The 26,873-nt window shown below is 36.4% G+C and overlaps 1 protein-coding gene across 1 annotated transcript in view; it reads left to right on the forward strand.

The window, feature by feature from the left end:
- LOC5573307 overlaps nucleotides 1-20,870 on the forward strand; it is a 77,976-nt gene extending 57,106 nt beyond the window's left edge. Inside the window, exons 2-4 of the mRNA XM_021851630.1 lie at nucleotides 7,873-8,328; nucleotides 8,401-8,763; nucleotides 20,478-20,870. Of these exons, the coding sequence (XP_021707322.1) occupies nucleotides 7,873-8,328; nucleotides 8,401-8,763; nucleotides 20,478-20,560 (902 nt within the window). The 3' untranslated portion in view covers nucleotides 20,561-20,870. The remainder of the gene's footprint in view (nucleotides 1-7,872; nucleotides 8,329-8,400; nucleotides 8,764-20,477) is intronic.
- The last annotated feature ends 6,003 nt before the right edge of the window (nucleotides 20,871-26,873 follow it).

The raw sequence follows: 26,873 nt of genomic DNA on the forward strand, positions 1-26,873 counted from the left end.
GAAATGACCAAGGGTGAAACTGGCGGCTCTTTACCAGGGGGCCAACAAAAGACGATTTCACCGTAGCATACAACAAAAACACGTTGAAGATAGTTTCTCCCTTTATTTAGCGGCTTACACAATTGTTTACTCATTTACTTGCATATTTCTAGGAATCGTGTAACTTTTGAGCAACAGCACACTAAAATCAATTTCGTCATTATGCGCCTTACCCAGCTTCAACCCACGTTAATGAGTAGTTATAAGTTAACGTGAACAATCCAAAACTGTCAGATTCCCCAAAAGCGTCAAATTCCCAAAAATGTCAAAATCATGTTGGCCACGGTTCATATATATGTGGTTGACACGCTTGGAGGGCCCGTGCTCTTTACTGCTACCCCAAAGTGTCGCTGGTTCTAAAAAGTAAACAACCATACAAAATTCCGACCAAACAATGATGAAGGCGTAATCAATTTTCCAGAAAACTTCTATTTTGGGAATGAAGTCGAATTTGCTGATTAAATTGCCAACAGCGCACTGCAGTAGCACGTAGCAAATAACTTCTTGCAAACATTATCTTTCAAGCACATTGATTAACTATAATTTTGCGAATTTATTATATTTTTCACTTTTCCGCGTTAAGCCTTAAGGCCGCACGGGACGTCATCATAATCACCCTATCCATTTCAAGAAGCAAATCCCAAGAACCACTTCATATATCGATGGGAAAATGTATCACTATGATTCTAAAGATGTAGTGCACAACCCAATACATTTTCAGCTTCATCTGTTCATTAAAACTCGAGATTTGCTTCCACAAAATTTTGATGATTATTGCTAGAGTGAGACGAAAGATAGGGAAAATAACACGGTCTCCCGTGTCGCCTTAAAACTGGTTCTGGACTTAGGTTGGCGGCTTTTCAATTTTACTCCCAGTTGACAGCCGCTCTCTACCCTTGGAAATGACAACTGCACGCAAGGTGCATAAAAAGACATGAGGTAATTCAAACTCTTCTGCTAGGTATATAATAATGAGGTGGTCATCCTTCTCCATCACTGATCACCTCGATAATGAGGGTAAACGGATGGTTCTATTGTGCACCTCGTTGGCCAATAACAGGCTTCGACGATACCGATCCTCTCGCTGATCGGTATGAACCTCTCACTATCTGTTATGCAGACCACACCCTGTGTATTCTTGCACACCCTGTAGTATTCTGCAAGAATGTCACTGTTGGCACCGATCGGCTGGGGTTTCCTTGTATGTTCACCGCGTCGGCCAGGGAGGAAGGACTCTATTTCTACTAATCGCTTCATTAACTAGCAAAACCTACGATAGCGAACCCGGAGCTGTAGGCCAGTTTAACTCTACAGGTATCCGGTTCGAACAGACCAAATGTTGAAGCGCCGCAGTACCTCAAACTGGATTTTCCTTTCTTGCAGGAAAGAAAACACGGGTGATTTAACTTTCACTATTGTATTACTTCACTTTTGGAACTTTCGTCAGCTAAATACACTTTTCACTTCACTTACTTACACTTAGCACTTGACCGTTTCCGGGTCAGAAAATACTGTGCCTCGTACCTGGTTGGTCTGCGCCTTTTATACAGTCTCCGAAGATTTCTAGAACATTCTATTATTTTCCAACTTTGAACCTTCCAGAAATGTCAGGAATCTGCCAGACAGAGTAACTCACGTGTAACTTACACAGCAAAAAAATCTCAAATTTACTTGGCGCATAAATTTTCATGATAATCATGTAAAATTAAAACTGAATAATCAACGATAAATAATGTACACTGTCTCATTGCATTCGAAAATGCTTGCAATCTTGAGTGAAACTGAAACATTTCATGATCTTACATGCAACATTCGCCAATGTTGCATGCTTTCTTGCATCTTGAAAGTGAAATTGCAAACAAGATCGCTCAGTTTACATGGTTCCACGCTGAATATTCTGCCAAGAATAATGCACATGGATGGATCGACGGCTTGTCATTCCATGTGCATTATTTATGATTTAATTTTCAGCGAGAAAATCATGTAAACCGAGCCGTTTTGCAAGCAACATTTTTTGAGAGAGCACGTTTTGCGTTCAATATTAAGGAATTTGGTAACAATGTTGGATATAATAGATGTGTTTATAGGTTTTATCATTGAAGAATACATGAGAGATGGCTTTGCATGATTGAAACTAAAATAACGTTACGTGTAAATCTAAGATTTTTTTGGTTTGTACTTTGTTGGTCGATGCACACCTGCTGAGTACCATCTGGATGACATTCGTTAGCTGACAGCTGTCATTATCAGCTGAGCTGCTGATTGTTGTGTATGGTAAACTGTGCTCAACCTGAGGGAGACTCGCGAAGAGGAAAAATATCAACGTCATATGCAGCCCAGATTCCCCTCTCACGAAACGTCAAATGCAGTCCACCGTTTTTATGGCTGAAAAAGTGAAAAGTATTGTGTTCAAAGTAAACTGTTATCAAAAACCTCAGTCAGCGGAGCAGTTTTTTCCCTAGTTTCTGATAAATCTAAGCAGAAGATTAATTATTTCTAATGTCTACTGCGTTTGCTGGCATGAAATTTCATTCAAACGGCTATTTATGTTTCGATGTGATGCAAACTCAATCATTTTTTGCTGAGAAGTTCATGTGAGGGTTTGAACGGCTTGCGCATAATTAGTATAAACACAAAGTAGAATAAGAAAAAAACTTAGCAATCACAGAAAAAGAAGACCGTCTTCGCGAGTCTCGTCTCAGTGCTCAACCAGTGATCCCGCAGTTTATGTTTCTCTTCATGTTCCTTGCTGTAGGGCAGTGATTCCCAAAGTGGGCGAATTCGCCCCCCGGGGGGCGATTTGCAGGCTAAAGGGGGGCGAAAGTTTGTAAAATAGATTTTGGGGGGCGAAAAATTCAGAAAGGGGGCGAAAAGGCTAACAAAGGAGCATTTGAAAATAATTACTGATATTTTTTTAGGACTCTCACCTGAAGGTTAATCAATTCCAAACTGATTCTAGGAATATTTAACCTTGCATCGATATATCTCCTCAAATCAGGGTAATTTTAAAATTATGATAGACTACACTTGATAATTGTCAAACACATGCATTCAGGTTTTTCAATATAATTGAAGTTTTAAGAATGGTCGGTATTTGAGATTTTCACAAGGTTGTATGATAGGTCACAGATAACATTTAAAACACAACATATTTTGGATGTACAAAACATGTATATGAGAATTTTTAGAACTTTTTGCAAATGCCCAATATTTTATAAAAGGATTTTTTTATGTGGCAACTTTGAGGCTAGGAAGCTATGTATTTCTTTCATTGGCATCCAGCTTTTTTACAGAAAACAAGAAGATTCGGTTACACTTTTTCTTTTCATTTCTCATGGTACAAATCATTTAAGAGACATTTTTTTCTTGGTTACATACCCTTTTATATATTGCATTGAAATATGACTTGAAAAACATTCTGGATTTTCATATATTCATATATTGGATTGAATGAAAAAAAATCGTTTCCAGATACGTCAAACTTTTTTAATTCACAATTTCTTAAAATTATTGCAGTAGTTGTAGAAATTAAAGATAAATGGTCGGTGTTTAGTCAAACTGGACAAAGTGCTTTTTAGTAGTTTCAAGGAAATGTGCTCCAAACATTCGAAACAACACAATATTTGCATTTATTTGCTGTAATATTAAAACTTGTCTATTCGATAAAAGTTCTGTATCAAAATAGCATCGTAAAAACCAAAATTGGCGCAGTAGTTAACGTATCTACACAAGGCCAGAATAACATGTAGTCCGGTATGTCTGAACACCGACCAAATCAGTATGGAATTACCATTAACGAATCATTCCCCAACTACGTCACAAATTACGCTGAACTTGTATCAAAAACTGATTCAGTAGCCTGTAATGCACGCAAAATATTGTTAAAATTGCTGTTATAAATTGCAATCTAGTATATCATTCCTAATAATTTTGAGACATCGATGTTTAAGAAAATATTTTTAAATGTACATAAAAGTAATTGTATGGTGATATGCGAGTCAAAGACTTTTTTTTTTTTGACGTGCAGCACTAATTACATAAAATATTGAAATCACCTATCAGGGGGGCGATTCCAGATAGATGTTGGCCTCAAGGGGGCGAAAGTTGAAAAAGTTTTGGGAAGCACTGCTGTAGGGGATAGTGGGTCACTTTTTCCACCGGAGCGGTTGATTTAGGCGTGAACAATAGGAGTGAGCGTTTTGCCACAGATAAAGTAAAGACCCCCATGTTCCTTGCAGTTGCCCAAAATCTAGAATGTCGCGAAAAGTGTACTGCGATCTGTCAAGCTTGGGTACCTTTGCCAAGGAATCAGTACTAGACGTGATACTCAATCTGAATCCGAATACTATGTCTCTATTCGTCTCGTGTTTTGCTTCACAAGTTGATTCAAGTTTAAATCCTTCAATATGCTTGTGAGGAAACATTCAACACTTTTTCCGCATGGAATAAAATTATGGTAGTGTACAGATTTTCGGCGATAGTTTAATTATTGATCGACCTGAAAAATTATCTAGAAAACCATAAAAGTTTGCAACGAAAACAGCGAAAAACGTTTGATTTATTTTTAGTTCAAAACGGGTTTTGCCCGAAAAACACTTAAAAATATAAATAGAGAAGCATTATTCCATAATTCCAGGTGAAAAAAACGTTCCAAAACATGTCGTTCGTTCAAAACGAGGATGGCGCATTTTACACCTAGTTCCCATATGAATAAAAATTACACAATTTTTATCAGTTTTCGAACATTTCTATTTTTCGATAAAGAATGTGTAATTAAACACAAAAGTTTTTCTCTATAAAAACTTTCTTTTCTTCTAATACACCATCTTGATTAGACCATGATTTCTTCATTTTTAATGATGTCCGGTATTGGGTGCTAAACGGTACTGGGGGACCTCCCCTATTTTTCCTTTCTCAATCGTTAGTAGACGAAGACTCACAGTAAAAAAAAATAAAACTTGTCTGTAAAACCTCAAGTTGTATTTTGCAAATAGTTCGTTTTCAAGAGTTACGTGTGACATTCGAATACGAGCTCAAGTTTTAAAACTTGTGAACACATCGGTTTTATTACGCACTTGAATGAAATTATAAAATTATGCATAAGAGAAACTGGTATATAAACCAGTCAGTTTCAAATAGTGGGTCCTTTTTATTCAAACCTTATTTTGTTAGTTAGACAAATGGCATTTAAAACACAAACCTCATTGTAATTGTTACTTGAGCATCCACGAATGTTTCTGAGCTGCGAATTTCGCCCGTGTCGAAAAAAAGGTTTTATAAAAATAAATAATACAGTAAATTCTCCATAACTCGAAATTGAAGGGAGTATCGAGCTAGGAAGATGTCGAGTTAGAGAACACAAAACCAGTGCTAATGCGAGCCAAGAGACCATCATGGTAGCCATGAAATCCAGCTTTTACCATGGTTCTCTTGTAGACCTATTTATTTGTCTGGAAATTTCCCAGTCAACCAATACTTTGATTTTTTATGTCAAAATGAACTTCTGGTCAAAATTTCAGTCATTTTGGAGATAATTTAGGTGTGCTTTAAATCAATTATGTGTTTCTGAGCTAATTTCAAGCTTTAAAAATTCATAGCTATCGAACGGAACACCAAAAAAGATCTAAAATACCTCTACATAGTAGTTGGTTTAATTCTACGAACTTTTGTCGAACTCACTTTTATGATTGGAGCAAGTTTTAACATAGTTTGATTGAGATTTGTGCTTCGAGGTTCTTGAAAATCACTATTTTTAGGGAGTGTTCTCTCAAACATCACTCGGACAGAAAAAGCAATGCAATGGTACATGTGTCATGCGTGAATTAACTATCATGAGGTTGCGATGCGGTGTTCGATCTTTGGGCATTCGATTCCTGTTGACTAAGGTCTGAAAAACTAATGTCAATGTGTGTTTTTTCTACGATATATATTCAGAAAACTGTGATTTTGGGTACTGTGGAGAACAAATCATGATCAAACAATGTATAAACTCAATTTAATCTTATTTGCGTGTTAAACAAACTTGAACAGAATAGAATTAACTTTCAAATAGTGGTAATAGCAAGTGGTTTGGATTTTCCACATGCTAGTTATGATTTTTTAAAGCTTGAAATTAGCCCAAAACACATTTTTAATTTGAAGCAAAAACATCTGAAATCTTTATCACATTAGCTGAAAATTTGACCAGACATTGTTTTTAGTATGTGAATTCACTGTACTGCTTGACCGGTAGATTTCCAGACATTTTTTCAAATATGAACAGGTCTATTCTCTAGCTCGTGATCGAGGTGCAAAAAATCAAGTAGGGAAGAGTTGACTGTAATAATAATTTATAAAAATGAATAAGAGGGTCATTCAAGGCAGACATCTTGGCAGTTCACTTGAAGTAAAACATCAAAATATACAACAATTGATCTGGAGCTCTGAGGTGAAACTATTTAGAAATAAGGAATATTAATGAAAGAATTTGAAAAACTTTTTTTTACTTTTGCTCAGCTTTGTACCACTGTGCATTTCTGCTCAGTTGATTCTAACACATGAAGCAACCGCCTGGTCGAGAAAAAGTTTTAATAGTCTTTCTCGGAACACTTCTTTCTGCTTCCTGCAACATGTTTGCAGTCCACCAAAAGGCGACACCCTCGGAAAAAAGGCAAGGCACTGTGCTGTGCTGCGGTTGGTTCGGGCTGAAAACGTAAAAGTTTCCCGGGATCCAGAATCAAGCATCACGATAGATCGTTCAATAAGGCGGCGACGTGCAGGTAATATGGTTCGAACGTGGGAATTCTGCTCCAATGTTGTACCAGGAAAGATGATGTCACGTTTGCGTCGAGGAATGCCGATTACACGGAGTGTTTCATCGCTCATTAAGTCAATTACAAAAGTGAGTGTTTTCTGCTTCGGATAATAATTAGGTTCTTTTTCGATGCCGTTGGATGGGATTCTGAAAACTGTAAAAACCATCAATTAACTGAGGATATTTTCTGGGTAAAGTGCAACTTGCAAGCCCACCGTTCGGCATGGTTTTACCGCTCGAACTAGCAAAAGTAAAAATTTTAATCATCTTCGTGCTGGGAGTTTACTCCCATTGCAACAGTCAGACTAGGGCTGCACAAAGTAAACTTTTTTTCACGTGTGCTGTGCACGTGAAGCCACTGTTTCAGTGTGGTGCAGCAGAAAGTTAGTCAAGAGGTTTCAAATGGGACGTGTAATAAAAATGGGTCACGAGAGCATTATATCCTCTTTGGAAGTTTTCCGTTTTCCAGAGAAAAAGTGCTGATCTAAACATTCAAACAAATTCGAAAGTCAATTTGAAAATGGTGAAGTAAAAGTGCGCTATACTGCCCATAAATGCATGTCAGTCCCATGTTTGCTGGATTTCCTATTCATATGGGACAATTATGTGTTTATGGGCAGTATAGTTACGATGTTAAAGAGCATTTTTAAAACTTGAAATCGAGTCTTTTTTCGGATCCGGTTAGGCATGATCCTTACCTTACCTTCCCACTAACCCAATATAGTTTCCATGACAACTGTGTAGATACAAAGATATACTCGGTCTATAGTAACAACGGTTGCCTAATCAATATTCCTCCCCTTCCTCAATGATTGCAAGGACGTGGCCGGTGCCTTAATTGATTTGTTTAGTTTCGAACTCTTGATCTATGCACATGGAGAATAGTTATCTAATCCCAAGCACCATTTATTGAATCTCTACACAACTTCAATTGCTCTGGTTAAGCACGGAGTACCAGCTACGAATTGTACTGTCATTCATGCTCATGCTCATGCTCATGAACCCTAAGCCATCTTATTTGTTTTCTCTCGTCTTTCCAGGCATCTTTCCGTTGCAGCTCACACGCATTCACATTCCTGCATACAAATTCAGGGGTGGCTCAGCCCAACTAGAATGCGAATACGAGTTGAAAGGGGCACGGACCAATCCAGAAGAGTCCATCCGAGGAAGCCACCCTCGGAATCGTTACATCTATCGTGACGATTACTACAACGATGGCGATAGCGATGGGCAGGGAGGCTCCGGGTCGGAGAAGCTCTACTCCGTCAAGTGGTACAAAGACAACGAAGAGTTCTATCGGTACGTGCCGTCCGCAAATCCACCGATCAAGAGCTATAAAATCGAGGGCATTCGTGTCGACACGGATCATTCCAATCATTCGAAAGTGACGCTGCGGATGTTGACGCTGAAATCGTCCGGGTTGTATCGGTGTGAAATTTCCGCTGAAGCTCCAAGCTTTGACTCCGTACAGGGTGATGGTCGGATGGATGTGATAGGTTAGTAGCAGTTCTGGCCCATAAGGTCGTTCATTCCCATAATAATGATCTTTTGTAAAATTTTCAACCCAGTGATTCCCAAGGACGGCCCCACCATCAGCGGTGACAGCGAGCGGGACTCGTACCATATGGGTGAAACGCTGGAGCTCAACTGTACTTCCGGCCGGTCCTATCCGGCTACCACGCTGCAGTGGTACATCAACGACAATCTGGTGCTGGAACCGAGCATGTTGGTGAGCTATCCACGCTTCCAGAACCCGCACGGGCTCATCACCAGCTACCTGGGGCTCAGCGTGGTGGTTGGACCTCATCACTACGTCAACGGAGAGATGCGAATCAAATGCATGGCCAGCATGTCGCCAGTGCTGTGGAGCGGCGGCCAGGAAAGCGTTCTGCAACATCCCACCTTCGACCATCGGGAGGCTATGCTGCTGGGTAAACTTATTACTTTATTTCATAATGTAAATAAATCCGGAATAGTGGTCCCATGAAACTTAAACTCACTTAGTTCCTAACAAAAAGTTACGACTAAGGGATTTCAGATCTGTTTGACCTAATTGAAAGGTGCGCATGTCTAGTTTCCGAAACCCTCTGGAAGATCCGGATCAGGTCGCTGTGATCATAGAGACCCTGTTACATTTAGAAAAAACCTTTTTTGAGACGCTAACGTTGACGACCTGTAATTTTGTAATTAATCAAGAACCATTATACGGGGTTTAATCGATGATTGGGGTAAGATTGAAAGGAATGACCTACCTTGTAACAAATTCGAACTTAGTTTGAAGATCTGTTCAATTTTACTGAACCAACTGAATGATTTGCAAATCGAATTAGGTATGTAGTAAACTAGAATATTTTTATTCATTAAGACGAACTATTGTCAGATGAATCATCTATCTACAGTTAACTCTCCCTTACTCGATATTCCATATCTCGATATCGAGTTAGAGAACCATAGTAAAAGTTGGTTTTCATGGCTAACTCGATGGTCCCTTGGATCGCAGTTGCATTGGTTTTGTGTTCTGTAACTCGATACCTCCCTAACTCGATGGTCCCTTCAATATCGAGTAAGGGAGAGATGACTGTATCTATATAAATAAAAATTGAGTGGTGTTTGTATGTCACGAAATGGCTTGAGAACGGATCAACGGATCGACTTAAGTTTTTCACTGTTGCACTCAACAAGGGATGCGACGTCTTCGTGAGAGGAAAAATTTCGGGAAGGTCTCCAAAATAATTGGAAAATCGAGTGAAGACGGTTCGAGTGACGTTTTACAACAGCTTACTTGATGGCAAGACGAAGTTTGCCGGGACCACTAGTTTCAAATACTAATACAGATGACGAATTCCATCCAGAATGAGTCGAAAAAAATAAAAATCGTGCTCGATAGTCTTCGATTTGGATTAAATTTTGCACATGTTTTTGGTATGGTAGAATAAGTGTTTTCCATAGAAAAATTGATCATTTTGACTCAAGCGTAACTTTTGAAAATGGCCTATAAATTTTTGCATGCGACTTATTTGCAAAATTCTAACTTGATTAGAAAAACTGTTGATTTTAGAGAAAAATGTTGTATGAAGAAGTTGTAGTGAACCGTTTGGAATATTAGAAAAAAATATACACTGAAAAACTATTTTATTAATTTTCATAAAAAATCAAAAATAATACTTAAATTTAAAATTACACAAAAACCCCATTTTTAATATTTTTTAAATTTTCACCGTAGAATCTTGATGGTAAACAGATGTTTGTGACAAAGTTTTATGATGGAGAAATTTTTAATAAAAAAGTTTTTCTAATAACAACTTTTGGTCGATTTCAAAAATGTTGATTTTTTGGCAAAATAAATACGTTCTGATGATATAGTAAGCATCTTCAAATGATTCTAAGCCAATATGATTATATGAATAATTTATCTTGAAGTAGCCATTTTCGAAATATATCGAGTTTAATGCAAAAAAATATTATTTAAATATTAAAATAGGTCATTTTCATTAGTTATTCGCGATTCTCCATCAAGGAAAGTAAATAAGTGGAAAGTAATATGGTCTTTACTCTCGGAAACGTATTTTTATTAATGGAGAAACGGAATTAACTTATGAAAATGGCCTATTTTATTAATTAAACAATATTTTTTACATTAAACTTGATATAATTCGAAAATGGCTACTTGTAGAGAAATTATTCATATAATCATTATGGCTTAGAATCATTCAAAGATGCTTACTGTATCATCAGAACGTATTTATTTTGACAAAAATTCAAAATTTTGGAAGTCGACCAAAAGTTGTTCTTAGAAAAACTTTTTTATTAAAAATTTCTCCATTATGAAACTTTGTCCATAACATCTGTTTACTATCAAGATTCTATGGTGAAAGTTTAAAAAATATTAAAAATGGGGTTTTTGTGTAATTTTAAATTTAAGTTTTATTTGTGATTTTTTTATGAAAATTAATAAAATATTTTTTCAGTGTACATTTTTTTCTCATAGTCCAAACGGTTCACTTCAACTTCTTCATAAAACATTTTTCTCTAAAACCAACAGTTTCCGAGTTACAATTTTTCAAATAAGGGACGATCCATTAATTACGTAAGACAATTTTCGGGTTTTTCAACCCCCCCTCCCCCCATGGTAAGATTTTTTGTATGAAAATTAAAAATAAATTGTATGGCATGTAAGAAATCTCAAACCCCCCTTCCCCCCATAAACCCTTACATAATTAATGCACAGCCCCTAAGTTGCATGCAAAAATTTATAGGCCATTTTCAAAAGTTACACTTGAGTCAGAATGATCAATTTTTTTATGGAAAACACTTATTCTACCATACCAAAAACATTTGCAAAATTTAATCCAAATCGAAGATGGTCGAGTTCTGTGACTGACCGATTTGACATGGAATTCGTCAGATACAAATACAGTGGGATTCCGTTTTTGGCATGCTCCGTTTTTGGCATGCTCCGATTTTGGCACCCCCCGATTTTGGCAACAAAATGGATCCGTTTTTGGCAACATTTTTCAATACCATTTAAATTTGTAAATTTTTGGAAATATTACCGTGTCTGTTGCTTTAGTCACTTGAATAGTATGTCAACTCCACACCGATAACATTCCAGATCTCCATTTTCATCGATGTTTCCCCAAATCTCACCAACTACTAAGGACTTTCGTACGCGCTTATTTACTTCAGAATGGTCATGGGTCATACATAGGCAACTTTTCATGAGACCAATAATCTCCACCAGTATCTCAACTTAAGACCATTCTTTTTTCATAGGCATTCATATTGAGTGACCAGCCCACTTGAGTCTGCCAGTAGGTGATACAATAAAAAAAACAATGTTCTTCTAATTTGGAACAGCTTGCTCGAACATAGCACCAGCACCGACATAAGAGCAACGAAAAATCTATGACTCACACAGAGGGACAAACATAAATTTTGCCTCGCTGTCTTTATTATTATGGATTTATATACATTGCGTATGTAAAAACACACCGCAATAATAGATACAAACATGTACAGCAAAATGTCGTGTATCATAACTTTTTTTTAAATTTCATTAAATAACATGACAAAAGCGAATAGAGTACAAACTACAATTTATTTTCAATTATACCATTGAAGTGTGCGATAAATATGACTGAGAGTGTCTTTTTGTCTGTGGTATTGTTGTGTATATTGATCTTTCTGCGTCAACCATTTAAAGTAGAGATGTACCGAATATTCGGCCGGCCGAATATTCGGGCCGAATATCTCAAATATTTTGATTTTGCCGAATATTCGGTCTGCCGAAAAATGATGACCGAATGATAACAAAATAAAATAAATTGATAACAAAATAAAAAAAATATGATTAATTTATTCAAGTGATGATACATCAAATTTTCCCTTTGATGGATTCCATGAATGGAGTTTGATACTAAATGTTTAAAAATGTGAGAATTTTTCCGTTCTACGGCATTACGATGCTGCTCAATATACAAGCCATTCAATATTTCACTCATCTTGCATGGATTGTATTGTGGCATTATTTTTACGTAAACTGAAAGTGCTTTTCATCTTGGTTTTGTAAAAAATATGAAAACAACGAAAATTCATACTTTTGCATTTATTATCGCTTGTGCCACTATAGGAACACATGTGACTATAGTAGCACTATTTCTAATTCCTGTTCCAATAGCTTTACGGCGTAGGCAAAACAAAAAAAAAATTAAAATCGTATGTTTATTCAACAAAAAAAAACAAAGTTTCTCTACTATAGGAACAGTAGGTGTACTATAGGTGCAAGGGAGCTAGAATTTTAAGCAAAAAATTATTTCTTGAACAAAATTGAGCTGTGAATCAATGGTACCGTAATTTCGGGTGAAATTGATCACTTTTCACGGTTTTTCTTGTCTGATTTCTATAATGTTCACAATGCCAAACAACTAAATGCAGGAAAACAAGTACGCAGGAGAGCCTCATCGACTTATGTGCCGAAATTTTCTAACAAATGTCATTTTAGTGTTAACAAATATCTCTAAAATAAAAAATCACAGGATCTCATTTCGGGGTGAAATTGATCACTTGTCAATGCCATTATTGTTAGTTTTCAAAACAACTCTATATGATAAATTTGAGCTCCCTGAATCCGTATATGCTTGTAAAATTCTTAACAATGCAATGTTTATATAAATAACGAATAGTTAAATTTCAAGAATTACGCGGAAAACGCCTAAAAGTATGCAGTTTCCTAGGGAATTTCCTGATATCTATCAGAATTTCAATTATTTTAACCAAATCAGTGAATTGGTATGAGTTTTGGTTATGAAATTTAGTTAAGGGATATATCTTAAGTATCCTAACAAACTTTCAGGATTATGCCATGCCCAAATCCTTGTCTAGAACTAGAAGTTTATTGATGTTTGTCAATACTGCACCGTATAAGATTTTGAAATTTTACATTATTTTCATAGAAATGAACATTTTTGAACGCAAAAAACTTCACAACACAAAATTTGGACATGCTTACGACAAACAACGTTCATTCACTGTGGGTTACAATGATATTTGTGCTCCATTAGAAAGAAATAAAATCGAGTGACACAGTGATCAATTTCACCCTACTCATCAATTTCACCCGAATTTACGGTACTTAGATAAATAACTCCTGACATTCATGTCAAAAAATATTTTGCAACGATTTATAGAAAAACGGTCGTAAAAAGCTACTAGTGCGAATATAGGGGACTGTTTACTAAGGGAACACCGACCCTATGCGATGTATTTGCTCCAATTAATATGAAGCACTTCCAGAAGTCGGATGAAAAATAAAGCGACGTATTAACCTAGTTCCTAAAAAAGTTAAATGGATCAAAACTGTAATCAATAAGATAAAAATATAAATCCTTTAGAAATATAAATCCTCAGAACTTTTGACTTTTGTTTTTTCTTCACACGGTTTCTAAAGCTTAAAACGATCATTCCGATCAATTCTTCACCGTGGAAGCTATCCCTATTTAAAAACTAGGTATTATTCGACCGAAATTAACGGTTTTATTCCGTCGAATATTGAGTCATTATTCGGCCGAATGTTCGGCCGAATGTTCGGCCGAATATTCGTTTGGCCGAATAATAATTTCTCAACTATTCGGTATTCGGCCGAAAGCCGAATAGTGCTATTCGGTACATCTCTAATTTAAAGCTACGTTCTCTCTTTTCTATAGACTCTATGAGGCGTTAGATTTGTTAAGAGACGATCCAGAATTCTGTACAAGATTGTTAATCAAGGATACGGGTCTTAACATCATCAAAATGTTCCTTACGAGCTGAGTCTATGAGTTTCCTAACTGTACCCTGGAGAATCCTTAAGGGATTCGTCGTTCTTGTGGGACTTTGCAGAAATTTTAACGAATTCATGAGGATATCTGCAGATTCCAAGTGGACACTGAGAGCTTCTTGAGGAATCGTTAGAGTGTATAACTGGTTATGGAGGATTATGTCCAAAATCCGGTGATTCCTAATAAACTCTAGGGCGTCTTGTAAATTTTAAGCGGGATAATGTGAATTTCTAGTAGTATTTCTAATATTTTCGGCGAACGTTTGAGGGTTTTGAAAAGGTTCCCAGAGGAATTTGAGGTGTGCTAGTGGTAGCCTAATAATAATAAACTTTTAATTTTTTTCATCGGAGACTTGAGAATTTACGGCAACATGGCAGCGGAATTCCAAGTTGTTAATTCTTAGCAAAATCCTTAGCAAGATCCTGAGAACTCTATGCGAGATCCTACGGATGCTTGGCAAGATGCTTCAAAGCTCAAGCGTTTTTTCTGTAGACTTCTCATGAGAACCTGACACCTGATTCCTATAAGGTTCTTGAGGTTTCATAATAGGATCCTGTAAATTTCAGTTGATTTCATAAGGCAGGTGTAAAACATATATAAAGCTGAATTAAAAATTATTTCAAGTAAAAATTAAATTCTACATTATAAGACATTTATGCATCTTCTCATGTTTATGTTTACCCTTTTGATACAGTCAACCATTCATTATAAAATGCTTTACTTTATCAGAAACATAAATTGAAGGAGCAATTCTAAACTTACCGAATTTTTCAGATTTTATATTTTATGCTAAAGTCCAAAAGTTAAACTGATTTTAAATGTTCATTTAATTAGAAAAAAAGGTCATGCCGTTTTGCAATACCCGGCGCTTTTGATTCGCTAATACGTCTTTAAAAGAAAACATTTTTGTTTTCGTTTTCTCTCATAGTTTCAAGAAAATGTCCAGTTCTTCCATAAATGTCACTTATGCGACTATTGGTTTTACAAGGCCCTCTTATACAAAAATTATGCATAAAGCTTCTAAAAAATAATTGAAGGCGTTGAGGCGTAAAAACGCGACCAGAAAATCGTTTGCCAGATTTAATATTACGGAGCTATAGATTCATAGCATAGTATAACCCTTCGGGAAAATGCTTCGAAGTGAACCTTTTCCAAGTCTCAACGCCTTATGATTCCATAAAAATGATGTATTAACATTGTGATGATGCTTTCAAAACCAATAGTCGAAAAATAAAATTTGAAATATGGGTTCCGATTTTGGCACGGTTCCGTTTTTGGCAACTGAAAATTTCAACTTTGTTGCCAAAAACGGAATCCCACTGTACAAAACAATTTTCGTTGAGGCATTTTCATTTAATAAATGATACTTCTCTTTCTTATAAACTTATGATTGACGACATGAAAGAGATAAATATATTTATGTGCTAATAAAAATTATGATTTTTGCAAAGGAATGGATTTCGTTAATACGAAAGTTTTTCAATTTTTCGAAACAATTATTTGTCTAATGATCGATGACACTACTGAAGATTCATGTAAATGTCCCGTAAATGATAATAGCAAGAATAATGTACTATTTACTAGAAATGGATATGCAAAACGGTTCCAAACCCTCTGGTCAATGAGTAGAAGCATAAGTCGTAGAAGGCCATTAGAGTGGTTCAAAAAATCTTTTTTGCTCCACGCCGCTTATTCGATTCAAGATTAAATTCTGAGTGTTCTCCCAAAATTAGAGCTCATTCAGATAAACATTGAGACTGCACAAAGCCTTCAAAGTTTATATGGGAATTACTATGGGAAAAGCAAGCAAATCGTTCAACCGGTCATAGTATTTGCCCATGGGGCCTTAGGAATTACAGCTACGTTGACAATGTAAAATACATTCATCAGCTACAACTTTGCCGAAGACCGGTTTCAAATCGGAAGTTTCAGTAATTAGTTATTAATTTCTATCCAATTGCAAATTCTTCTACAGTGCTCATTTATCTTCAGAACAGGCAACATTGCTGCATCTGGCGTGAAAGATAGCACACACAACTCGTGGCTATTATGTTTCACTGATGCCTGCAGATCAGCCCAATAATTATAGTCAAAGTTTTGCAACTCACATAAAAATTAATAACTTATTACTGAGGCGTCCGATTTGAAAACGGTCTTCGGCAAAGTTGTAACTGATGAATGTATCTCACAGTATCAATGTAGCGCTACTCCCCAAGAGCACATGGACAAATACTGTGACCTTTTGAACGATTTGCTTGCTTTTCCCATAGTAATTCCCATATAAACTTCGAAGGGCTTGTGCAGTCTTAATTTTCATTCGAATGAGTTCAAATTTTGGGAGGACACTCAGAATTTGATCTCGAATCAAATGAGCGGTGGGGAGCAAAAACGATTTTTTGAACCACTCTTATATATGGGAACTGTGGGTAAAATGAACAGGGGGGGGGGGGGTAAAATGAACAGGTTTGTGTTTCACGGTAATTATGCTATAAATCTATGCAAAACATAGCACCATCCTTAAATCTCAAACTAAGAAACTATTTCGACAACTCTAGCGCGATCTAGAACTGTCTAAATCTGGAAAAGCAAACAAAACCAAAGTACGCTTCTCCGTTTTCTCATATGCTGTTAATTTTCACTCGTGGAATTTAAGTTTTTTATGACAAAAATCATCAGAAGTCTATTGAACTGCGAAGCACATCATATCTTTAAGGTATTTATGATAAGTAGACGGAAATTGAAAGTATTATTATCTTCTAAGTTTTTAGAACAAATGATTTGATTATACTGATTCTTTGGGGGTAAAATGAACCACTCTAGATGGGGGTAATATGAACACCATGGCAGGGCGAATACTACCGAATTTTATTTCAGATGCCGAGAGTTTTCCGGAGAAAATACAAAGACAGAAACCGACAACTATCCAAATGGTCGCAGCTAAACGTTCCATAGCTTCCTGAATTCCTGTGAGATATGCATTGATCATGTACCAGATGACCAGAATCATGCCGCAACCCGGTCAATTTGAATGGTACTGTAATCCGGGGGTAAATTGATCACTTTTTTACAACTTTTTGTTGTGTTACCCTTGGGAATTCAAATATTGTCTAATAAATTTCGACAAAATCAGTACTCCATTGATCTTTATCAGTTTATGTAATCGACTTTTCATGAAATAATATTTAACATATCATAAAAATAGTTTTAATATCAAAAAATTTAAATGACACACTGGGGCGAAATTGATCACCATATAACAAAGCAGATTTAAGAATGAAAAATGTCCGTACGTAATAAATTTAGGCCTCCTGAATCTGAAAATGATGTCAAAATTCTTACAACTCAAGTGTTGCAGTGTTTATTGCAAAATTAAACATTGAAAATCTGCCTAATACGCCTAAATGTAGGCAATTTCCCTTGAAATGAGCTCATTTTTTTAGAATAGACGGTTTTATGAGCAAAAAAACTATATTGCTGTTTGCGTTTGACGTTCAAATCCAGTCTAACTGAGCTTCAAATGCGGTAACCTAAAGTAACCAAAGGATACGTAGCAACCATGATGCATATCACCACCAACCTAGCAAAGAAAATCAAATTTTGACTTCGCCTTCCTTGTTGCAAATCTTACCGCATTTGGTGTTCCCGCATTTTATATTTGCATTTCAAACGCACACAGCAATACTTGCTATGCTGTATGATGTCAAAAATGAGTTCAGCAGTTCATAGTTAAGCTTACACAACATTTTAAATACTCAAAATTGACATGTACGCATAGCACCAGTAGATTGTTTAGCACCGACATTTCCAACGGTATTGCCTACACCTTCAAAAAGTGTGAATATTTCTATGCGAAACTGAGCCTTATAAAAATGAAATAGTGCAACATCATCATTAGACATCCATAAACAAGAGAACATTGAATGTCTGTGATGCCAACGAAGCTTTCAGCATCCTTCGGAGGAAATGTTTTCTGGTACCGACCTGACCAAACTCGCCCCACTGATCAATTTGCCCCCGGATTACGGTATTCATTTTACCCCCAGCATGTGTTCATATTACCCCCATTGTATGTTCATTTTACCCCCAAGTGTATGTTCATATTACCCCCGTTGCATGTTCATTTTACCCACATGTTTGGAACATTGACTCTATGGAAAGAAATTTTCAAAATTAAAATAATGTTGATAAAATTCTATTTCTATCACAATATTTCAACTTGTTACATTGCATTAACACCCTTCTTCAATTCTGAGCTATTGAAAAAGAATCTGACAGCTTCATAAGCAAGAAAACATGAAAATTGCTTATCTGTTATTGGCGTTGCAGTCAGTGTAAATCAAAAGCTGATTCGTTTATTTAACACCTTTCTAATCCTTGAAAAAGGTGTTAAATACATCGAAACGTCGAACAATTGAAACGAATCAGCTTTTGATTTACACAGACTGCAACGCCAATAACAGATTACTGCCAGTTCCCTCAGTCGATAGCATTCCTCCGGAGCATGAAAATTGCTTAGTGTGTTCATTACACCCCCAGTTCCCCTATATACATCCATTCGATGAAAAACCGATCTAGTGGGTCACCGATTTCCGTGAAAATTTTCTATTTTGTTCCTTATCCGAAATAAGGATAAACGTGCTCTTGTTTTTTTTATTAGGGTGACCAGAAAAATCGCGTTTTCGCATTTTTTTTTTATTTTGTTAAAGATCATGACCATTGAACCGCTTGACCGATTTTCAATTTTCTTGGACGGCATGAAAGCTAAAAATATTGACTTTTGGAAAAAAAATATAAAATTTCACATTTTTTTTTATTTTCCATAAAAAAAATCAATAATATTTGTTTTTCGTGTTTTGAAGGCCTCGGGACCATAGGGTTCTCATTTTTTGTTGAAAGTTTAGTAAATTTTACGTTTAATGTCGAATTTTCAGCTATGTATGTTTTTTTATTATTTGAGATATATATTTTTGAAAATAAAAAATCAGTCATTTTTCATCGGCACACACTGTAGTTCTCGAAGGAATAGATTTTTTGTTTAAAAAAAATCAATAACAAGTTTTCAGAAAAAATATAAAACTCCGAAAAATGAATTAGATGAAAAACTTATAAAATTTTCCAAAAAAACTAGTAAAAACTGTAAATATTTGTTTAGTTTTATATTTTTTAGGTTGAAATCTTAAGCTTTCATTCCATAAAAAAAGACTGGAAATCGGTTGAGCTGTTCAAATGTTATGATTTTTTTTTTGAAAATAAAACATCTATTCCGCTGAGACCTACAGTGTGTGCTGATGAAAAATGACTGATTTTTGGAAATGAAAATGTATATATATAAAAGACAAGGCGTTGCATTGTTCCAAGTTTATAATGTATAGAAGTTACAGTGCTAGATCAATATTTTAAACAAAAAATCAAATGTAGCATAAAGTGAGAAAATTAGAAAATCAAGAGTTAAATTATCACGTGCATAGCAACTTAATGTAATGTAGTGTATTCTGAAAATTTATAATTTTACTGTGCTTATCGTGGAACCAAGGCCAAATAATGAGGGTAACCCATAGTCCTTAACGAATATAACATCCTGCAAAAATTCAGTGTATTGCGTTTGTGCATTCGGTGTTCTCAAATATTAGTATGGAATAATAAGACTTCGTAATGTTTAATTTCTAAATTCGTAACATGGTCATATATGTTTAGAGCAAATATTATGCAAAATTTTCTAGGCAATTTTTAAGTTCGGTGAGCACCACCAATTCTGTTCAATTCTTCACAACAGCTTTTAGGGGTCCACATTTTTTTTTATCCCTACAATATATCTTGATCTCCTAATAGAAAACTTCCCTCGTTGTGCCAAATTCATGTGGAAAGACAAAGATTTCATTCTTTGAGTTTTTGAGATTTATATTTTATCTGAAATTCTGCACGATATTTCGAGAAATTACGTTCTATTCTGATTGTAAGCTTGAAATTTTAAGAGTTCCAATGTGGCCAAATAAAATGAAATTGAAAATACAAAATTCAACCTCATTAGATTCTGTGGAATTTCGCGATATTCGGTTTCTAACTTAGTTAGACGGAATCATTCATTCCTCAGCTTAGAACATAGTTTTATTTTGCTTAAAGACGTTTCGAATAAGGCCGTATTGCATAGAAACATTTGGCATAATGGACGTTTCACATGAAGCAATTTCAAATAAGAACATATAATATTTTGAAACGCTACAAAGAAGACTCGAAGTCTTCACTAAGGCCGAAAAATTTTCTCATGACCTAATTTTCCCACAACATAAACTACAAAGAGTCCTTATTTTCTGTTTTTCTCTTCCACACAGTGAGGAGCCTCAGCTGGCAAGTTCGGAGCAAAAGTCCCATCATTCTTACGGCGGTGGCAATATACCTGTTAGTGATCTCGTGATAAGTGCATATGTCAATCGAATTCCCAGGAGAAACCTAGTTTGTAGTCAGCATCTAAGTTTGAACGAGTGTTGTTTGCTGCGGGTGAGCATTAATTAGGTTCGCAACTGTTGCTTGGTATCGATTACAAAAAAAAAAGAAAAATTCATAGGATGACGTCCGACAAAGGAACCTTATTTAGAGCAATTTATCGTAGTTGTGTAAATAGTAGCGAGTTAAACCACTGAAGCAAAATTTTGTGAATACCATCGAATAAGTGATCAAAACAGATATATCAATTAAAGCCAGATTTTTGTAATAAAAGCAAAAAATATGTGTTGGTCATTCCATGGAAAGAACGCCCTCTATCATCCGATTGATCCCCCTCTCATTGGATTCCAATTCGATATCACAAATCATTCATTCTTTATTACATCTATCGAATAATCCAATTCGGCACACATCGCCTTCTGTTCGATAAGGGTCCTCCGGTTCGCCTGTTGAGCTCCCAAAACTCGATTATCGTTGCTTTTTTTTTTGTTCAAACTTGGTCTTTTTCGTCCCGTTTGGTTGGCTCTAATCCAGTCCAGCACCGAGAAAGGGAAGATCCTCTCCCAGACTGGCAGTGGAACGGCAGCCTATTAAAAGCACCGATAAAAAAATTAAAATGCCCCATAGAAAACAAGAAACTGATTGAGAGGAATTTACGTATTCTCGGCAGTCTAAGCCAATATTGGGCTTCTCTTATAACTTTCTCGGACATAAGCAAACAAATTACGTGTCAACCTGTTTACATAAATGCGCTGCCTAATCCTCTATCTATTCACACCGAGTGTTGTCAAAACTTTTTGGAAATGTTTTTACATCGATTTTATCTTCGGCAGCCATTTTTTCATAAGAACTGCGGGTAAATATGTTGTTCTATTGTCGGCAACTTGAAATCAGGAGCATTTTGAGTGGTTTTATTCAAATTCAGTTCCAAGCTTCTGTGTGGCAAGCTACATTATCATAATCAACCATGTCTGGTTCGCGTTGTGCGAAAAGATATTCGTATTCAGTGGAGAATAGATTACCAACTTATTAGTATAAGTGTCAGTATAAAACCTGTATTATTGTGTTATGCAACCTAAATATTTTTCGTCATTCCTAAAAATACCTTTGAAAAGTTCGACATTATGAACGTCGACGTATTTTTTTATCTTCACCACGAGTCAAAAATGCAAAAAGGGGCAGAGTCGTACTTTCCCTCCTTATTCATCCCTAACTTCTAAAGTACGTGGAGATGCAGAGGTATTCTCGGTCTCTACAAGCAACAATCATTACTCGCTAACATTCCTTCTCCATCCCATGGACTTGCCCAATTGGCTGTAAGGCCGGTGCCATTATAATAAATATCTAACAAAAGCAGCTCTTGATTTTCTGTTGAGCATTTGCAAGTTCTTACAGCCGCAAAAACCTTTTACCCACTGAAGCGGGTAAGATAGAGCATTCCGGTATCCGTTACTTTGTCACATGTCGGATTAGTGACTCTTGGTCCCGCGTTCCGGTCGTTTCCTGTGCGATATGCGGATTAATTTCTTATCGCAGAATGACCGTCCAGTATCCAGTCGTTAGACTATGGCTCTACGGGTCGCGCATGTGAATGGGAGAGTCAATCGAACGGTGAACAGGATCGATGAATTTCAATGGTTTGTACTGGAAGAGGGTTCGAATCTCAAGTGGATTTAGTGTGCATGCTATCAGCTATTCAATGATGGTTTTATGAGCAAAGAGAACAAAAGAAATAAGGGCCACATGGGAAACGACTGTTATGACATGATGACAATTTTGAAGCAGAAGAATTATGTATGAGAGCTCTTGTTCCGATAAGAACCGATAAGAACTCTTATTCATATATTGCATATCCAGAAAAACGTAAATGGGTCGTTGGGGTGATTCAAATTTTAAAACTCCAATCTCCCATATGCTCTTTACCATTCTTAACATAAAGAAAGTGTTCTGTGAAATTTGCAGTTTTCTAGGTGGTGATTTAAAGTGGCCCAAAGACAACGTAGGTTTATATGGAAATTACTATGGAAAAATTTTGAGAAATGTTCCAAACACGCTAGTACTGTAATGTAAGTAGAAACTTATCATCCCATATTGAAAACGCATTAAGTATCAGATGAAAGCTTAGAAAGCGTTGAAAGTGATTCCCGTCAATCCGCTGCATAAAATGTCATCCATTACACCGATTAATAAGAAAGGACCTAAACTATCGAGCTTTGGCTATACAGTCAGCAAAACCGAAGTTCTTCGAATCTTTATGAAGCAGTTCAAACGGGATTTTCACTTTCTCAACACAATCCTGTTGTTCAGTGTGCCGATCGAACCATATTCGGAGAGTGTAACAGTTCGCGAATCATAACAGTTCGTGGCACATCGCATTCGGAGAGCGCTATGAATGTAAACATTCACTCTCTCGTTTACTACGTGGCACGAGAGCAGCAACTCTCACAGACTGCAACAGTATCGAGCCATTTATGTTTTGCATAAAATTGGTACCTAATAACTTTCATGTTTTCTGGTAATGAATCAACGCAACACTATGGAAGCTACACTGAAACATATTTATTCAGTGAGAGATACATTGACAAAGGGGGAGGAGTATCGTTGCGGCCGTTCTGTGGTGAGGGGCGATCGTGCCCATGGGCATACATGAGAGAGATAAAGAGAACATCAGTGCGTATCGTACCTTCGTGCTGTGCGTACACGAATTCTCTCTGCTCTTGGAAGTTTTCTTAAAAACCACCTAAAGCAATAAAACAGTACTTTTCAGTGCTAAAATTAAAAACGGTACTTTTCAGTGCTACTAAAACAGTACTTTTCAGTACTAATTTTTCTACTATTGATCCGTTTACGATCCTTGTTCGGACCCGTGCCTTCGATTTTTCGTTGGACCCGTTGGCGAAAGCTAGCGGTGGTAATCCTTCTTGGACACCGTCTTGGGAAAAAACCTCTCGAAGGTCACGTCTTCTTTCGTTTATTAACTAAACATGGTATCAACAACAAACAAAAGAAAGGGTGAATCTCTGAATTCACTACTTCCTTCCAAAAAAGTGGGTTTTAAAACTGTCACTACACGTGGCAAGAATGGAAGAAAGGACGCTTCCCCGGAATGCGAACTTTCTTCCAAGGGTGAAATGAATAATTGTATCGAAATGAGCAATCAGTTCGATGCTCTAGACAAATTTTCCGAACACCAAATCGAAGCAGCCTCTAGCCCAGGCTCTTTGATTCAAGTGAGGAAGCAAAGAGTGCCGCCTATCGTGGTCAGTTGTTCCGAATTTGGGGGATTTAGGCAGGAGATCTTGAACTCCATTAGGGGAATCAAGGTTTCCTTCAAAATCGCAAAGAAAGGAGACTGTCGCGTTTTGCCGGAAACTCTTAAAGATCGTAAACTTCTTCTCAAACATCTTGAAGAGAAGAAGCATAATTTTTTTACTTATGACGACAAAACCGAACGTTTGTTCAAAGTTGTCTTGAAAGGTCTCTCAAGTGACTATAAATCACCTGAAGAGATCAAAAATGGATTAAATGATATACTTGGATTTTCCCCAGTCCAAGTAATCATTATGAAAAAGAGAACCCAATCTGGCATTGTTCGGAAAGGGCTTTCTCAAGAATTTTATTTAGTTCACTTTAACAAAAAAGAACTAAATAATATTAAAGTTTTAGAAAAAGCAAAACTTTTGTTTGATGTCCGTGTGACATGGGAACATTTCCAGAAACCTGGAGGAAATTACCAGAACCCCACTCAGTGCCGTCGGTGCCAAAAGTGGGGTCATGGTACAAAAAATTGTCGCATGGATGCTAAATGCATGATTTGCGGAGGTTCTTCTCACGCCAAAGACGTCTGTCCAGTGAAGGAAGATACCACAAAATTCATATGCTGTAATTGCGGGGCTAACCATAAGTCCAATTTTTGGAATTGTCCTTCACGCAAAAGGGTCATTGAGGCTCGTGCCAGGCAGATGAAAGATAATATCCGTTACGATAACGGTCGTTTCCGGAATTTGCCTGGTAGAGTATCGAACAATGCTCATTTTTCAGTTAACGATCGCTTGATCATGAATCATACCCATCAGGAAGATCATAATCATGCTCATTCACAAACTAATTTTAATCCGTCGGGTAGCCGTTCGAATCTTTCTATTTCGAATGTATCTACACACGGTAAATCCTTTGCCGATATCGTAGCAGGTAATTTGAACTCTTCCCCTATTCGTTCCATGAGTACCCATTCTACTTGTTTCAAATCAAATGGAAAAAACCCTACCGCCACAGGTAACTCCGCTTCTTCGTCTACCGGAAATTCCAATGGGATATCACATGACATGTCTGCCTCTGATTTTAATTTTCTAACTGAACAATTGAATCTAATGATTGATGCAATGTTCAAAGCCACCACTATGACTGAAGCAGTCCAAGTAGGTGTAAAATTTACCAATCAAATTGTTATTGGATTACGTTTTTCTAATGGATCCAAATAATAATTTAAATATTTTAAATTGGAATGCTCGTTCTCTGAACGGTAAAGAGGACGAGCTGTTTAATTTTCTTCGTGCATATAGCAGTTATTACCGAAACGTATTTAAAACCTGGATCTAAACTCAAAAGAGATCCTAACTTTTTTGTTTATCGTAACGATCGACTTGATGGGGCATGTGGGGGAGTTGCAATCATCATTCATAGGCGTATAAAACATCAACTGTTTTCATCATTTGAAACTAAAGTTTTTGAAACTTAAGGTGTTTCTGTTGAAACACAGTTTGGTTAATATACTTTCATAGCAGCCTATTTGCCTTTTCAATGCTCTAGGCAGCAAGTTAATTTGCTCCAAACTGACTTGCGTAAATTGACTCGCAATAAGTCAAAATTTTTTGTCATTGGTGACTTTAATGCCAAACATCGGTCATGGAATAATTCTCAAAGTAATTCCAATGGCATAATTTTATTTGATGAGTGCTCTTCAGGATATTTCTCAATTCAATACCCTGAGAGCCCCACATGTTTTTCCTCTTCTAGAAATCCATCTACGATTGATTTGGTCTTAACCGACTCTAGTCATCTTTGTAGCCAACTGATTACTCATGCTGATTTTGATTCTGACCATGTCCCTGTTAGATTTCAAATATCCCAAGAAGCGATTCTCAATCCTATCAGCTCCACTTTCAATTATTTACGAGCCGACTGGAATATATATAAAACGTATGTTGACTCTAATCTTGATGTTAACATTTCTTTAGAAACTAAACTTGATATTGACAATGCTCTTGAAACTTTAACAAATTCCATTGTTGAAGCCCGGAGCATTGCAATTCCAAAATGTGAAGTAAAATTTGAATCCGTGATTATAGACGATGATCTTAAACTCTTGATCCGTCTTAAAAACGTGAGGAGAAGGCAATTTCAGCGCACTCGCGATCCTGCTATAAAAATTATATGGCAGGATTTGCAGAAAGAAATCAAGAAACGTTTTGCTCAATTAAGAAACAAAAATTTTGAAAATAAAATTTCTCAATTGGACCCTGGCTCTAAGCCCTTTTGGAAATTATCTAAAATCTTGAAAAAACCTCAGAAGCCAATACCGGCATTGAAAGAGGAAAACAAATTATTACTAACTAATTGCGAAAAAGCTCAAAAACTTGCTATGCAGTTTGAAAGTGCGCACAATTTTAATTTAGGACTTACTAGTCCAATTCAAAATCAAGTTACTCAGGAGTTCGAAAATATTCTCAATCAAGAGAACGTTTTCGAAAATGCCTGGGAGACTGATTAGGAATAAGTGAGAACTATTATTAAAAAATTCAAAAATATGAAAGCTCCTGGCGATGATGGAATTTTCTACAGCCTCATCAAGAAACTTCCAGAAAGTAGCTTATCATTTTTAGTTGATATATTTAACAAATGTTTTCAATTAGCATATTTTCCTGACAAATGGAAAAATGCTAAGGTTGTTCCAATTTTAAAACCAGACAAAAATCCTGCAGAAGCTTCTAGCTATCGTCCAATCAGTTTGCTTTCCTCCATCAGTAAACTTTTTGAAAAGGTTATTTTGAACAGAATGATGGCCCACATCAACGAAAATTCAATTTTTGCCAATGAACAGTTCGGACTCCGCCATGGACATTCGACCACTCATCAACTTTTACGTGTAACAAATTTGATCCGTTCCAACAAATCTGAAGGCTATTCTACTGGTCTTGCTCTTCTAGACATAGAAAAAGCATTCGACAGTGTTTGGCATGAAGGTTTGATTGTAAAATTGAAAAACTTTAATTTTCCAACATACA

This window comes from Aedes aegypti, chromosome 3 (assembly GCF_002204515.2).
Source record: "Aedes aegypti strain LVP_AGWG chromosome 3, AaegL5.0 Primary Assembly, whole genome shotgun sequence".
Taxonomy (NCBI): domain Eukaryota; kingdom Metazoa; phylum Arthropoda; class Insecta; order Diptera; family Culicidae; genus Aedes; species Aedes aegypti.